The sequence below is a fragment of the Octopus bimaculoides genome, chromosome Z, assembly GCF_046866305.1.
Source record: "Octopus bimaculoides isolate indiv1 chromosome Z, ASM4686630v1, whole genome shotgun sequence".
NCBI lineage: Eukaryota > Metazoa > Mollusca > Cephalopoda > Octopoda > Octopodidae > Octopus > Octopus bimaculoides.
In genome coordinates this window covers 13909196-13926695 of record NC_142944.1, presented here as the reverse complement: position 1 = coordinate 13926695, position 17500 = coordinate 13909196, and the positions used below count along the sequence as shown (strand labels likewise).

General features: G+C 35.8%; 1 protein-coding gene across 1 annotated transcript in view; it reads left to right on the top strand.

The window, feature by feature from the left end:
* The window catches only part of LOC106883329 (transient-receptor-potential-like protein), a 157400-nt gene that overhangs the window by 68844 nt on the left and 71056 nt on the right, over nt 1-17500 (top strand). The window contains exon 4 of the mRNA XM_089365375.1: nt 11892-12843. Coding sequence (XP_089221501.1) covers nt 11917-12843 — 927 coding nt within the window. The 5' untranslated portion in view covers nt 11892-11916. The remainder of the gene's footprint in view (nt 1-11891; nt 12844-17500) is intronic.

Here is a 17500-nt window from a genome sequence, read left to right as displayed (position 1 = left end):
CACGACATGTAGCCATAACATGTGGCTATCAATTTTCTTTGCTTTAGTAAAAAAAAGAAGAAAATGATGATGATGATGATGATGATGATATTGATAGTGGTGGTGGTGGTGGTGGTTTTGATGGCAGTGTTTCCGATGAGATTGATGCTAATGATGGCCAATACCATCATCACTACCACCACCACCACCATCATCATCATCATCATGATCATCATCATCATCATGGCACTTGTGATGCCGAGTGTTGATTGATATCATTGTGTAAAAAAAGAATAAAGAGATCATATTCTCTGTTTTCCTAACCGTGGGTAATAAGTTTCTTTGATTTTTTTTAATTACAATTACAGATTTTTCAGTTTAGAAATTTTTTTATTTATTTAGTTCTTAAGATTAAATTTTTTTTTATAAATAAGGCGTAGGCGCGGCTGTGTGGTAAGAAGCTTGCTTCCCAATCACATGGTTCCGGGTTCAGTCCCACTGCGTGGCACCTTGGGCAAGTGTCTTTTACTATAGCCTCAGGCCGACCAAAGCCTTGTGAGTGGATTTGGTAGGAGGAAACTGAATATATATATATGTGTGTGGGTGTGTGTATATGTGTGGTGTGTGTGTATCCCTCACCATCGCTTGACAACCGGTGTCGGTGTGTTTATGTCCTCGTATCTTAGCAGTTCGACAAAAGAGACCGATAGAATAAGTATTAGGCTAACAATGAATAAGTCCTTGTGTCGATTTGTTCGACTAAAGGCGGTGCTCCAGCATGTCCACAGTTGAATGACTGAACCAAGTAAAAGAATAAAAGAAAAAAGAACATTTCGCTGAAATATATTTTTTCCTGCAATTTCAACACCATCTCTAACCATCTCTCATAACCGCCACGCAACCAGTTTTAACATTGCCATTTATACACAAACACATACACAAATGCTCTATCTTCTTAGTGACGTGGTCCATAGAGGAATGTGTTAAGAATATAAAAAGATTCACAACATACATTACGAGAGGGAGAAGATACGCCACTGTGGAGGTGCGCTTCACAACGGAGGATGAAGCAATAAAGCACTCCACAGAGGCAATAAGGACAGAGGAATGGGTGCTCTTGCCTTCGTACTGCGGCAAACGTGTGGCCAAGGTGCGACTGGGTAAGGTACCACCCGAATTGAAAGAAGAATGGCTGATGACAGCCATAACGTATAATATGAAAGACGGGAAGATTCTGAAGGCTACAAGGACCCAAAAGGTGAGCTACTATGGTATCGAATTAACGAATCAGGCAACAACGGAGGACTTGAATAGTGTGGTGGATGAGATTGTGCTGCCGGAAGATGTGAAGCTGAGAGTTACTGTGGAGGGTAGGCCACCAGTGTGCTTCACATGTGGAGAAAGGGGCCACATGAAGGCATGGTGCACCCAAAGAAAGCCACAAACAGAACAGGAGGAGAGACATGAGAGTGTGGACCATGTAGTACAGGACAAGGCAGCAGAAAAAGAAACGGAGAAAGGATTCACTATAGTTAAAAAGAAAAGAAGGAGCGGAGGAATGAGTTCTCTGCTAGAGAAGCAGAAAAAGAAGAGAGAAGAGGTGAGAACAGAAACTGTGAAAGAGGGCAGTAGGAAGGAAGAAAGAAGGCAAAGTAAAAAGAAAGTGGAGTTACCAGTAATGATATCGGTTGTTCCAGTGGAGAAATATTCGGAAATACAAGTGCAGGAAGGAGAGTTGGAGAGATTATTTAGGATAGAAGAAGGAAAAACAGAACAAAAAGTACAAGATAAAGGAAAGAATATACGAGGAGGAGATGGAGTGTGGTATTATGTGATATACCCAAAGAATGTTGAAACAGAAAAAAAGATAATTAAGTCTAATTCAATAGTAAGAGTGAAGGTGCCTTCATATGTCTACGCAGAGGATATGAAGGCAAAACTGATTGAAGAAGAAGAGAACTACAGAAAGTTGAAAGAGATGTATGGAGATAGCGTTGACCTACCAGGAGTGGAGGTAGAATTCAAGGAGTTGCCACCAGTAGTGAATCTGAGAGATATTGAACCACTGATGAAGTTCTACTAAAAGAGAAAAAAAAAGTATGTTAAATGATGTTATTATGATTATAGAGTAAGAAAAAGAACAGTTGTAGATAGTACATATAATGGTTCAAATGGTACCGGATGGGAGTGGGGCCCGTGTGGCCATTTTCATCTTTTCATTATTACATAATTTCATCCCATTTACGTTCGTTTTATGTCTTTTGTCCCCTCTGTGGTCTTCTCTGTCCTTGATCGGGTCCGCATTTGTGTTTAGGGTTTTATGCCTAATAAAGAAATCGGTATTTCGTCTGCTGTTACGTTCTGAGTTCAAATTCCGCCGAGATCGACTTTGCTTTCATCTTTGCTTTTCATCTCTCAATTAAATAAGTACCAGTTACGCACTAGGGTCGATGTGATCAACTTAATCCCTTTGTCTGTCCTTGTGTGTCCCCTCTATGTTTAGCCCCCATGTAAGCAATAAAGAAATAAATATATTTAAGCACGAATGTATGCATGTGCACAAGTATATATCTATGCATTTATATATGTACGTATATATGTGTGGGTGTGTGTACGAATGAAGAAACGGATGTAAAAGAATTTTACACCAGTGCATATGACGTATAAATTAATATTTTAGCTGAAAGTTAAATTATTTACGAAAGATTTATCGTTTCTTCTCGTGAATTGTTCAAGTAATGAGTAAAGAGGAGAAAAAATTCTCAACTTTTAATATATTGGGCGAAATGTGTTGATAGGTTAAAAGAAAGAGTAATAATGTTTGTTAAGTTTATGGTGAAGAAAACCGTTAATATTTATGGAAGGAAACCCATACTTGAAGTTTTTATATCTCATGTACATATAGAAAATTAAAATATTAATAATGATTTGAATACAACGTAAGAAAGGGTGATAAATCTCATGTTATTAACAAAGTTGGTGAAAGGTTTGGTTTGAAAAAAGGAAGAGTATGGATGATATTCTGAGTTTCTGATTATTGATAGATGTAAGTTACGACTTCTGAGTAGTGCACTTCATAATGCAGAGGCAAGATAATCCTTCCTATACTCTTACTCTTTACTCTTTTGCTTGTTTCAGTCATTTGACTGCGGCCATGCTGGAGCACCGCCTTTAGTAGAGCAAATCGACCCCAGGACTTATTCTTTGGAAGCCTAGTACTTATTCTATCGGTCACTTTTGCCGAACCGCTAAGTTACGGGGACCTAAACACACCAGCATCGGTTATCAAGTGATGTTGGGAGAGGACAAATACAGACACACACACACACACACGCAAACACACATATATATATGTGAGTAAAAATAAATACAAAAAAAAAGGGTTTTGTATGATCGTGTATAGAGGAATATATTATTTTATTTAAAAGAGTTCCAACTCTGTCTGTTTTTTGTTTTTTATTTATATTCTTGTAAAATTTATGTGGAATATAGAATATGGAATATATAATATATAATATAAAAAAAGATGGATGGTACAATGAAATGAAGTATTGAATGTCTTATTGAATATATGGAATATGTCTTATTGAATATATGAAATATTGAGTGTTCAATATAAAGGATTAAATATATAAATATATAATTATATAAATATATAATTATATAAATATATAAAGGCGAATACGTATTTTCTATACCTTGTGGTATTTCATCATAGCCGGTACATATATACGACGGGCTTCTTTCAGTTTCCGTCTACCAAATCCACTCACAAGGCTTTGGTCGGCCCGAGGCTATAGCAGAAGACACTTGCCCAAGGTGCCATGCAGTGGGACTGAACACGAAACCATCTGGTTCGTAAGCAAGCTACTTACCACACAGCCACTCCTACGCCTATTAATATTATAGGAATAAAGCCCGAAATTTGATGGGAGGGGATAGTCATCTATATCGACTGCAGTGTTTGACTGGTACCCAGGGCCATCTTAGCAGCATTATAGGCTCTCGGGTAAAACAAAACACTTTTTTCTATAATATTTATTTATTGACAGCAAGCCACAACAGAAATAGATCAGAACCTGGCGCCTATAGCAGTTATTTATTCACTGCAAGGTACTGCATACGTAGATTCGAATTGGGTTCCAAAATCCATGAAACCCCTGGGCAACTGTCCAGTGTGCCCATGCCTTAAGACTGTGCTGCTACTACTTATATTATTGACACCGAAATGATAAAAAGTGAAGTCGACCTCGGTGGAATTTGAACTCAGAACGTAAAGCCAGAAGAAATGCTGCTGAGCATTTTTTCCGGTGAGATAACGACTCTGCCACCTCATCGCCTTTGTAGAGGCAATATAATAAAAAAAAATGGTGGCGAACTGATTGAATCGTTAGCACACCAGGCAAAATACTTAGCGATATTTCGTCTGTCTTTACGTTCTGAGTTCAAATTCCGCCGAGGTCAACTTTGCCATTCGTCCTTTCGGGGTCGATTAAATAAGTACCAGTTATGCACTGAAGTCGATATAATCGACTTAATTCCTTTGTCTGTTCTTGTTTAACCCCTCTGTATTTAGCCCCTTGTGGGCAATAAAGGAATAAATATAATTAAAAAAAGACAATGAATATTTTATAAAAATGTCCAGTGAAACAAACGTTTAAATGAACAGAATTAACAAAAGGAAATAGGATGAACTTCGATTGAGTGTCGAAGCTTATTACATTGTCATATGTACTGAAATAAAATTTTTAAAAGTGCGGAGAAGCGAGATTTGGCTGTTATTACAAGTTTAGAATGTATAAAAATAAATAGATTTACACCAGTGCATATGACGTATGAATTAATATTTTAGCTAAAAGTTAAATTATTTACGAAAGATTTATCGTTTATCTGTTACGGTTTATAGTCGGTTTGAAAAGTTTAAGACATTTGAAATTTCTGTGTCGGTTAATGCTTTTACAATACATGTAATGGTATTATGGTCGGAGAGAAACAAGTTAAGTTTAGATGGTTGGTGTTAACTAAATTTGACGCAAAATCAATAGTGCAGCATGAAATTTTAATGCAATTTTTGTAAAATATTTTGTAATATATATATATCGAGGACGGAAATGTTTATTCAGTAAAGAATAGAATATTTTGGTAAATAGTATAACTACAGATAAATTTCACGGCAGATTAAACCAGATTGTATTTTTTCCTCTTTTGGTTTTTATTTTGTTTGAATTTGGAATACATTGCGGAAGACAGCATCGTTGTAGTTTAAAGATTGAAAGTTTTTTGGGTTTTTTTTTTTTTAGGCTAGCACAGATGGCGACAGTGAAATGTTTTGATTAAATTATTTATAATGTTTGCCTCTGTAGTGTCGTATTTTCATTCCGTTTTCAGTAAAGATTCATGTCCAAGAAGACATGTTAAATTTTTTTTATTGCAATATTAGTTTCTGTAATAACAAGTAGTTTTATATCTTTAATAAAAGTGTGTAAATTTTTCTGAAACCTTTCGACTTCAGATGTGATGGGTTTCCTAAGACTCAGGGCTATGTTATCAGCAGAAATGACCTACAACATTAATTTAGATAAGCAGTTTAAGCCTATAATATCGCTCACCTCAGTTGAAAATTTTTCGCTCTATGCTGATATCAAAATCCTGATCTTAATAACTTCTAAATTCGTTTTTACTATCTTCTCCACTTCTCTTCTACGTTTACAGTACGCCTCTGCAGCTTTCATACAACATTATTCACATATCCATATCTGACATAGAAATCCAAATCGTAATGACTTGTAACTAAATTCGTTCTCACTCTCTTCCCTACATCTTTCATTCAACATTACTTATATATCCAGTGAGAGATATGATATTCGATAATTTCTTGCAATATAGTTTATCCAGAGAGATATGTATTATCTGGTAATTTCTAATCGCAATACAGACGCCACCAATTTGTCAACCGGCGCTATTGTTAAATAATTCTGTTTGATTGAAAAGTATGAAGCTTTTAATGCACTGCCAAAACAATTACTAATTATATCACATCAAGCCGTAGAACGATTTCTTGAAGATGCAATATTCACGTTGTAAGAAACAAAAGTACTGTACGTCACTTTTTTTTTTCTTTCATTAACTATCTCAGCTGTACTTTAAACGCTCCATTTTCAACTCAATTACAAATATTCGCTGAGTTGACGGAGGAACAGAAACAAAGAGAGGGAGAGAGAGAAACTGTTGCTATCACTCCATCACGAACGTTAGCAGAGAAAGAGGAAGAAAAGACAAAAGAAAACAATTTACTTCTTTAATAACCGTAGTAGTTTTGAATATCAAACAAAGATTGTCGCCCTTATTCAGTATGTCATTCAACACCTGTGAAGTTTTCAAAGGAGAAACCTGATTAGAAATTTTTATTCCATGATAGTTTGCTTGACAAGGAAGATGCAATGATGAAATAAGTGACGGAATAACAATTTAAGAACTATTATGTACTATTATGTTTTATCTTATTTGTTGTTTGTTTTCAAGCTATGAATAAGTATTTTAGTGTTGAAATATCAGTTTCAATTGATTAAAGTAGGAAATAAATTGTAAAGAAAAAAAAAACTTGGAATAAATGGTTTCCTTGTTTATTAAATAATTCTTATATTATATTATATTATATTATATTGTACTTACAGCGCCTGTACCCAATCTAATCGTTCATCTTACTATTTTATTAAATTCCCTCTTAAATCGTCCAACTAGACAACGTATATATAAAGTACGTTTTTCTTTTATGCTCTAACTTTTAAGTTATACATTTAGATATCCTATTTAATATCGACCATCATATTCTTCCTCACCATAGTTTAAATAATTATTTTCACAATTTCTCTCTGCATATTTAACAACACACATAAGAACAACATTCGCAAAACAAAGCCTCCTCAAAAAAATCATTGGTGCTACTTTAGTGTGTGTGGTCTATAATAACATCCGTAGTCTACACTATGAAATGACTTGATCTGGGTTAGGTTAGAGCTTAAGATTAGGTTGAGTGTTAGGGTTAGGGTTTAGTAATAAACCAAATATAATTAGGAAAATGGAACAAGGCACGATTAGATGTGTTTATCACTAGATTGAAGTGTTTAACACTAGAGTGAAGAATTCAAAACAAAAGCTTTTAGATTCAACTACATCTTCTGATCATATCAAAACCGTAACTAATAGGAAAGTCTTCATTGACCAAAACGTGGAAAATTAAATAAAATAAAGCATGAGTGGTTCATAGCTATAGCTATTCAGCAATAGCCATAGCTATGTCTATGATCTTAACCAAAGCTAAAAAAATTTTTGAAGAGAAAATAAATTTGCAGACCTCATTTATTTTCTCAGATGGTTGGTCGATCAAATTTAGAATATGCCATGGAATAAGAAGATTGGACAAGGCAGACTTACAAGTAGCTATAACATACAGTGCCATAGGGTTAATGAAGCAATCCTTTACTATAAATGCTTACCAAGAGATTGGCAAGTTCCAATACAGCAGGTGTTAGTGACTTCAAGCATTGTAAAGAACGGTTAACAGTTTTTACAAGCTCGTAGCCAACAAGGATAATATTTTTAGTGACTGATAAATTCTCTTCGTCCTAGATCAAAGAAAAGACGATCGTTTGTATTAATTTACTAATGCACTGTCGCTAAAAGAAAAAGCACATATGCCAATCTTATAAGGCCCAAAAGACTGCCTGAGCAGATTAAGAACTTTTATTTTTTTACAGTATTGGTTTACTAACAGATTTGTGCTTGTAGTTCGATTCAAGCTACATTAAAATGTGTATTTGATTGAAATTCAATAGTGTATATATACCATTTTCTTCATTCCGAATAGAATCCTGACGGAGTTAGGATAATACGTATGGTTAAAAATACATTCATCACTACAAACCACAGAATTCCACCAAACGAAGGGACATTGAAAAGTTCTTAAAGTACTTCTTTGAAGAAAAGATGTCTAAAAACAGATTTTAAGGTCCTTTGGTTTTTTTTTTTTAATAACAGCCATTTATAAAATTAAAAATCAATTTCAAAATAAAGTTTAGAAGTTAAATGTCTGTTTTTTTTTTTTTTTTTGTCGCTTTCCAAATTTATTTTAATGAAAATCTTTCAAGACAATGGAAAATTCATCAGAACAATATCTCAAATTATCAAGGCTACCTCATTTAGGGAGGTCATTGAAGTTTAACGAGTCGTCTATAAGGCTAAGCCCTTTATGGATGTCAAACCATTGGTAACTCTATGACCCGACATATAATTAACTTCCAGTAAATATATTACTGCACTGAGATTTAGTGTGTACTTTTTTCGGATATATGATTAACTGGCTATATATATATATATATATATATATATATATATATATATATATATGAGCTTCTTTCAGTTCTCGTCTACCAAATCCACTCACGAGGCTATAGTAGAAGACACTTGCCCAAGGTGCCAAACAATGAGACTGAACTCAGAACCATATGGTTGAGAAGCAAACTTCTCGCTACAACGCTTACGCTTATATATACCCAAAATATTTTAGGTTATTACGCCACATATGAAATGATTACCAATATCAATATTCTTTTCTACACTAGGCACAAGACCAGAAATTTTGGAGGAGGGAGCCCAGTCGATTAGATCGACCCCAGTTCGCAACTGGTACTTAATTTATCAACCCGGGAAAGATGAAAAGCAAAGTCGACCTCGGCGAAATTTGAACTCAGAACGTAAAGACAGACGAAATACCGCTAAACATTTCGCCCGGCGTGCTAACGTTTCAGCCAGCTCGCCGTCTTTTACCAATATCAATATTAGATGGTCTCAGAAAGAAATTGTATTACTTTGTACAAATATGTAACGACATATTTTTGTCGTAAATGTAGTTTTTCGTATAACTAATTTGTTTTGCTCTATTTTCGGATAAACCGTAGTTTAAATTATTCGCGCTCCGAGGTATACAATAAATGAAAGAGAGCAAGACTACATAACACGCTTGGTCTAAATGAAGAAAAAAATTTCTTAAACCATTTTTATTTTGCTGACTAATCATTCATAAATCGAAATTTGCTTTCCTTGATTCAGTAGTTTCCGAGTTAGCAGAACAAATATCCAAGAAATTAATTAAGCAACTAGACACGGGATTATGAATAGAATTAAATTATTAATGGTTGCATATGTTGGATTGGTGGGAGGAGAAATTTAATGGGATTTGTTCAGAAAGAGAAAGTTAGTTAATTTATCACAGATACAAAATATTTTCGAAAAGTATATATATATATATATATATATATATATATATGTATGTATGTATGTATGTATGTATGTATGTATGTATGTATGTATGTATGTATATATATATATATATATATATATATATATATATATATATATATATATATATATATATATATATATATATATATATATATAGGATCTTTCTGATTTGGCGGACACCATTTGTTTTCTAACGAAACACTTTCAAACTTGGGACACTGGTAGAATGCGTCATAAAAAACATCTTTTACTCTTAGTGTTGTTGAGAAAAGTATATATTTTTAAAGTTATTTCGTGTTAAAGTTGTATTTCGGTAATTTCAACCAATGAATAACGTCTATTGAGGTGAAAACAATTACTGCTGTGGTTTGTCAATAACACATTGTGGCTGTGGAATGGGATCATTTCCCTTGAATGAAATTACTGCCGTTGTTTGTCAACAACAACTATCAGCGGTACTGTTATTTATGACATCGTTCGTGCGTTTGTACTGGTTTTAGCTTTGGGGTTTTAGGGTTAGGGTGTTAGGGTTAGGGTTATGAATATTTTTACCAAATTTGGAGACTTCGAATATAAATTTTTTTCTCTGTTCTATAAGACAAAATATACAAGTATATGAAGTTTTAAAGTATTTCGGTAGAAAACACACTAAATAAAAACTAAATAAAAATCAGAAAGATCCTACATATATATATATATATATATATATATATATATATATATATATATATATATATATATATATATATATATATATATATATATATTTACTCAGATGGATTTTTGTCTTATTCAGTTTTTCTATCTAAAACGCGTATGACCGAAAATTGATGTTAGCGCAAAGGATATCCGCAACATAATTGGTTGGCCTTCTTTTAATAACATTCATGCAAGGGTCACTCCAGAAATTTTGACTCCTTTTCAGGAGAGACATTTATTAATTTCAAACAAGTATAGAACGTTTAACTCCTTCAAAGTAGTATCATCTGACTTCAATGTACTTGTAAGGCTTCAAGGACTTCATGAAGGCTCCATAGAAATGCCTCCTTCATTTTCTCAATGTCTTCAAAACGACTTCTGAGATTCTCTTTCAGCTCGCGGCCAAAAGTCATAGGGAGCAAGCTCTAGACTATGGGGAGGGGAGTGAGAGATAGTTCTGATGCCTGTCTCTGTCAAGTAGTTGGTTACCAGCATGGAATTGTGATAACCAGTGTTTTGCAGAGTGTGTTCAAAGTGCAGTTACAGTCATCTCCTTGAATCTGGAAATACAAAAGTTGGCAGATCAGCTTATTAGATTTATAGTAATGATATAGTAAAATTACAATGATGTAAAACATAACTGCCTCTCCTAAAAAGTCTCAAACCGGATCTTTTCTGTTTGACTGCCACTTTCCAGCCTCAATTCTTATTCCAATTGATTCGATGTATTGGTGTAGTTTTGTATGGTAATTATTGACATTAAATTCATTTTCGCCGTAAATCGATAAATAAAGAGTTAATAGCTTTTAAAGTTTACAAATTTTAGTAATTTTAGCCATTCGAAAGCCAGAGACATATAGGTGCCTGTTTCCATAGTAGCAAGCCATGCTATTATCAAGCTGCTTATCCACATGGAATTTTCAGAAAATCATTACGAATTTCTGTTCTACACACGGAAATTCATACGACTATGCAAAAACAAAAACAAACAAAAATTGTGTGATTTAAGTTGTTATTTTTAGCACATCTCAAGGCCACCTCATGCCGTCCTCGTTTGTTTGTCACACTGATGTATTGATGCTTTTCAATCTTTCTCTTCCTAAACACATTTAACAGTCTATTGCTGAGATGTAAGGCAAAAATTCATATTGTCTGTATTTTAAATTGTGGTTCAAAAAAATAATTCGAAAAAAAAAATTATTTGGAAAAACTAAAAAAAATTTGTTTCACATAGTCGTATGTAACGCTAACAGAATAGACAAATCCACAAAAAATTTCTGAAAATTCCAAAAGGTAAACAAGTTATGAAGGGTTATGAGCAAAAATCTGCTATATAATTAATATATACCACTAGGCCCACTAATGTTACTTGAACCCACTAGCGTAGCTGGGCAGGGGCGGTCCGTCCAGGACGGCACTTTTAAAGGGGTGGCACTTTTCATCCTGTTGTAAGCTATTGCCGTAGGCAATATGTATCTTTTGTGGGGTCTGGGGGCGGCAAACGGAACAGCCGCCCCGGGCGATGCACACTAGCTATGCTAGTGCTTCTACCACATGTCTATCGCTTGTTGGCTGAGTGTCCTATCAATTACATTACAGAGCGCTTGCTATTCCATCTTTTCAAATTAATTACTATAGATTGCTTTCTGCTGTTTTAACTCTATTATTTTATCTCCACAAGATAATTTATCAGTCACTAAGAGCTGACCGAATAGACTTATTATACTCTTGTCCAGCTTAACAAAGTCACCTACAGTGAGAAACACTCGCGTGAATCAAATTATGAATTAATTGTTGATAATTTCTATGTAAATGTAGGCCTTAATTGTAATGTCTAATATCATTTGCATTAATATTTTAGCGGTTAATTTATATGTAATTGTTCTTTCATTTTCATTATTTTTGTTTTGCAGAAACGAAAATCTGAAAATAGGAAAAATGCCCTACCTAAACAAAAGAAGCAGCACACGGTGCGGTCCGACTGGACGAGGTGGTGTTCTAATTCCACTTGAACCACTGAAGGAGGGACATCGAATTGATCCGCAAGAACGATTCTTCCTAGAAGCTGCAGAAAAGGGAGACAAGCATACAATGATACGATGTTTGCAAGGCCCGAACCCAGTAAATGTTAATTGTACTAACATGTTAGGTCGATCTGCCATACAAATAGCTGTGGACAATGAAAACACAGAAATAGTAGAACTCTTACTCAAACAGGAGGGTGTCAAAATTGGAGATGCAGTACTCTACGCCATCCGTGAAGGTGTGTATAAGATAGTTGAAATGTTGATTGACCATCCGAGTGTTACCAGGGGTATGCTGGGATCGGATTGGTCTAAAACGAAACACGGAAACGAAGAGAGTTCAGATTATTCTCCGGATATTTCTCCAGTTATTTTAGCCGCTCATTGTAACCAATTTGAAATTCTTCAGTTATTACTTCTTCGCGGTGCCACCATTGAAAGACCACACGAACTGTCTTGTTCTTGTAAGAAATGCCAGGAACAGGTTCACGAAGACAGTCTCCGACATTCTTTGCTGAGAATTCACACTTATAAAGCGTTAGCTAGTCCTGCGTGGATATCTTTGACAAGTCTCGATCCCATTTTAAGCGCTTTTAAGCTATCGTGGGATCTTGCCAAAAAAGGATTAAAAGAAAATGAATTCAAGGATTTATATTTCGATTTAGCAATGCAATGCAAACGATTCGCGTGCGATCTATTGGACCAATGTCGGAGCAGTGAAGAGGTAATTGCTGTATTAAATAAAGAGACATCTTCAGATGAGGAGGATGAGCCGAGTTCGAGTGGAGAGAAACTTACTTTGGCACGATTGAAATTAGCCCTCAAATATGAACAGAAACAGGTAGGTGGCTAAAATATTTTGTTTCATTCCTTAATATTTCAACATTCCAATTTTGTAGCATTATGCCAAAATTAGAAATTAATATTTCAACATTTCGTAAAAATATTTAGTTGCTATTAATTCTGACGTATGACCAAAAATGTTCTTGACATGACCATCTTTCCTTTTTCTCGCCCACTTTTTGTCTTTCAGACATGATACTTCTGGATCTAAGTTACCCAATGCATCTTTTTATGATTATTACCTTCGCCTTCGCTAAGGCGGAGGTATTGTTTTCAGTCGAATTTGTTAGTTTTTTTCTTTGTCTGTGGACAAGATATCTCAAGAACCGCGCGATGGATTCGGATGAAACTTTCAGAGATATTTGTCCTCATGACTGGCACAGACTGATTAGATTTTGGGATCGATCCGGATTATTTTTCCGGATTTTTTTCATTTTTGAGAGCGGTCGGGTTCGTTTTTAGTATTCTCGCTTGTGAGAGCAGTCGAGTGTATTTCAGATATTCTCATTTTAAAAATCATCTTTGGTTAATCGTTGAGAGGGTATTGGTGTTGCATCGGCTGACGTTTGTGTCACAGGCGGTTTGAGTTGTTTTTTGTCATGTTAGACGTGAGTCATAGCGTTAAATATTTGTTTGATTGTTACTGCTCAAATTGTTGCTAGTATTATTTTGAATTGTTTTTTCCCATTGTGGGAAAAATGGAGAAAACGCCAGCAGGTGGCCACAGTTATGCGGCTGCAACTGGAAAAGGGATAGAAGTGGAAACGCTGGAGGTACGAGAAATAAAGGTTGAACCTCGAAAAATGAAGGAATGCGAGAAGTTGCTGGAAAGAGACGGAAATACATTGAAATTAACGCCGCCTGTGGAACTAACAACCAATGTAATGAAAAGAACGGTGATATATAAGACAATGAAGATAGCAACAAGAAAAATAGAAATAACGACAATAGAGGCTATTGAAGAATGTCTAATGAATATAAAAAGACTAACCGCATTTATAACAAGAGGGAGAAAGTACGCTACTGTGGAGGTGTGCTTTGCATCAGAAGAGGAAGCAATTAAGCACTCCGCGGAGGCAATAAAATCAGAAGAATGGCTACTTTTGCCAAAGTACTGTGGCAAACGTGTGGCCAGGGTGCGAGTTGGCAAAGTGCCCCCAGAGCAGAAAAAAGTATGGCTGATGACAGCCATAATGTATGACATGAATGAGGAGGCTAAGATACTGAAGGCCACAAGAACCCAAAGAGATAACTACTGGGGATATGGAATAGAGTTAACCGTTCAAGCAATAGTGGGAGATCTAAACAGAATTGTCGAAGAGATAGTGCTGCCCGATAACGTAAGATTGAGAGTGGTGGTGGAGGGTAGGCCACTTATATGTTATACGTGTGGGGAAAACGGTAACATGAAAGTGAGGTGCCCCCAGAGGGAACAACAAATAGAGCAGACGGAGAGGCAGGAGAGCACGGACCAGGAGGTACAGGTCGAGATAAAGGAGAAAGCAACGGAGGAGGAGTTCACGGTGTTTAAAAAGAGAAAGAAAAGTGGGAGAGTGCGCCCTCCGCCTGAGAAGCAGAAAAAGAAGAAAGAAGAAATGGAAAAGGAGGAGACCAGCAGGAAGGAAGACAAAATGGTGGTGGATAAAATAAGCGAAAAGGAACTTGAGGAGGTGTTCCGGGCGGAGTCGCATGAGGAGGAAACATTGAGGAGACATTGTCCTTGTTCCGGTGGAGAAGGATAATTTAGAAACGCGACTGGAGAGACTGTCCAGAGTGGTGGAAGAAAAGAAGAAGGTACCAGGAGGGGAGCAGGAAAAGAGAAAACAAAGAAAATGAAAATTTCGATGGAATTTTATGACGTACGTAAAAGGCAAAGAAACTGAAAAGAAAATAGTAAAGTTTAAACATATTATAAGAGTAATGTTGCCCACGGATGTGTATTCCGAGAATGTGAAGGCCATCGTGGTTGACAAAAACACCTACAACAGACTAAAAGACATGTGTGGAGAAGGGATTGTCCCGCCAGGAGTGATAGTGGAGTTCGATGAATTGCCACCAGTAGTGGAGCTAAAAGATTTAGAACGTTTCATGAGAGATTAAAAAGGAAAAAAAGTAAGTAAAATTGTTTTATTGAAGAAAGAAGCAAAAAAAGTAAAATTGTTTCGTTTAAAACAAAGAGAGGAAAAACGAGATTAAGAAAAGCAATAAGACAATAGAACGATTGTAAATAGTTTATATAAACGTTCAAATGATACTGCATGGGATTGGGGGCCCATGCAGCCATTTCATTTTTATATAACATCTCATTTTCATTCGTTTTGTGTCTTTTGTCCCCACTGTGGTGTTGTGTCTGTCTTTGTAGTGTTCCTCTGTGTTGTGGCCGTAGTACCAAAATAGAGAAACATTGGCGGAGGTTTGCGCTCTCTGAGTGCTCTTGTTATTATTATTGTTATTTCAAAGACCAGTAAGATGTGATCTGATAAATATTTAACTGCTAATTCTAGCCGATTAAATGACTATGTAGAACAGCGTTTCTCAACCAATTTAATTTATGGACCCCTTTGATTACTATTTTATTTTAGTGGACCCCCATAGCCATTCGATGTTTACAAACTAGTTTTATAGACACTTCTTCTGAAATTCCTGTTTTGTGTTACACACATTAACTTGTGTAGGTTGAACTATGAAAAATGTTAGAGAAAGAAAACTATCTGTTTCTTGTAATACATACGTCTAATGTAAAGTTTTTTCAGGGGTCCTTAAAATATTATTGAGGATCCCCAATTTACTATTTTGTTGCGTGGATCCCACCAAAATCTTATATGGTCCCCGGTTGAGAACCAATAATGTAGAAGCTCATTTGCTATTACCAATAAGTAATCTGTTGTAAAAGAAAAAACGTGGTGTCATGTTTCATGATTGTAGTCCATTACTACTTCAGTATTGGTATGAAATATAAATGTTCTAACTGATTCTATTTTATTTCACTGAATTTGATCTTTTGGTTTATACAATGAGGCAATGTTTCGGTTGCCAACAACTAATCATTTTCTTGAAGAAAGAAATACAGAATATAAAGGAGTATTATGCATATATTTCGACGTACGCTGACTCGTGTGGTTACATGTTATTTAACCCATAACTAGGGCCTTACCATGCGCTACTACATCGAGTTAGAGTTAGCCTGCAAAAAATAGTCGCTAGAGTTCCCAAGACGGAGGCGAAATTTTTCCCACGAGAGTTCAGCCAATCAGAGCTCACCTTGACCTTGTGGTCAAGTTAACCAACACACTCTACCAAGTAAACTCAAGTCGAAGAACGGTGTTGTTAGTCGACCGATCGCCAAGTTATGCCTGGTTTTAGAAGAGGACAAGTTATTAGATAGATTTGCATCTATACCTATTATCAGAATGTGTTAGGGCCCCATATGGTAAAGATGTGGATGGGAAAATGGGAGTAGAGGGTGATGTACTAGCAACCCTCTCCCCTTACGATTTTACAAAGTAAACAACACAAATAACTACGTAGAGGCAGCTTTGGTTGAAACAAGAACAACAAGCATCATCAAAAGAGAAAAGAAGCATGGTCAGTCCTTTCCCAAGTGACCTTATCTTATCGCCCACAAGTTAATTTGATAGTTGAGCTCTGATTGGCTGTATGCAAATGAGTTCATAACTGGGGTCCCGAACTCTTGTGGGGAAAAAGAATTTCGCGAGCCGGGGCCCTGTTACCGGATGCAGTTTAAAGTCATAGCCAGGGTAGTACCCTGAATACGTTGAAATCATAGAATGAAGTGTAGTGGATGTGAACTGTTTCGGCAAATGAATTTATTGTATCACTGCAGGATATCACTAGATGTTGTGCTGATGAACAGACAACAAACTGTCAATGGAATTCGCAAACTATTGCTATCTTCTGTAGTGTGGCGAACGCAGATGAGATATTTCAGCTGGCGAAAGAACATTATGACTAAAACCCTGTTCAGACATTCATACCGCGTCAGTTAATCGGGACATTTGGTGTGGAAGATTTGCTTTGGTCAGTGTAAGTCACCCAATCGGATGATATTCCATACATTCTCGTCTCATAAATACTGATACATAAGGAGTCATAACACGAATGTAATCTAATTTAATGGTTTCAAAGCTCCGTTATTTGGATGTTTGATCTAATTATGGTTTAATCTAATTTTCGATATTTATATGTTTAATGTAGGTTCTGCCATTAGGACATTCATAATTTCGTTTCAACTATCTGAAAGCTTAGGGTTAATTTATGCTATTTAGATAATATATGTGGCACCTTAGCAAAAGAGACCGATAGAATAAGTACAAGGCTTTAAAAAGGATAAGTACTGGACGAGGTCGATTCGTTCGACAAAAATTCTTCAAGGTGGTGCCCCAGCATGGCTACAGTGTAATGGCTGAAACAAGTAGAAGAGGAAAGATAGATATAGCCTCGTTGTGTATTGTGCCTTCTTAGTTTGACATATGCAAGCTAACTGTTGAGTCAGTCATCCATATAATATCATTTGTTTACTATCGTCTGCAAAATCATGTCCTTATGTCCAGCCGTTGAGCAGTTCGCTTGGTGGGTAAACAGTTATTTTGGCTACTGACAATAGAGGAAAAGCGTTTGAAATATTCATGTCATAC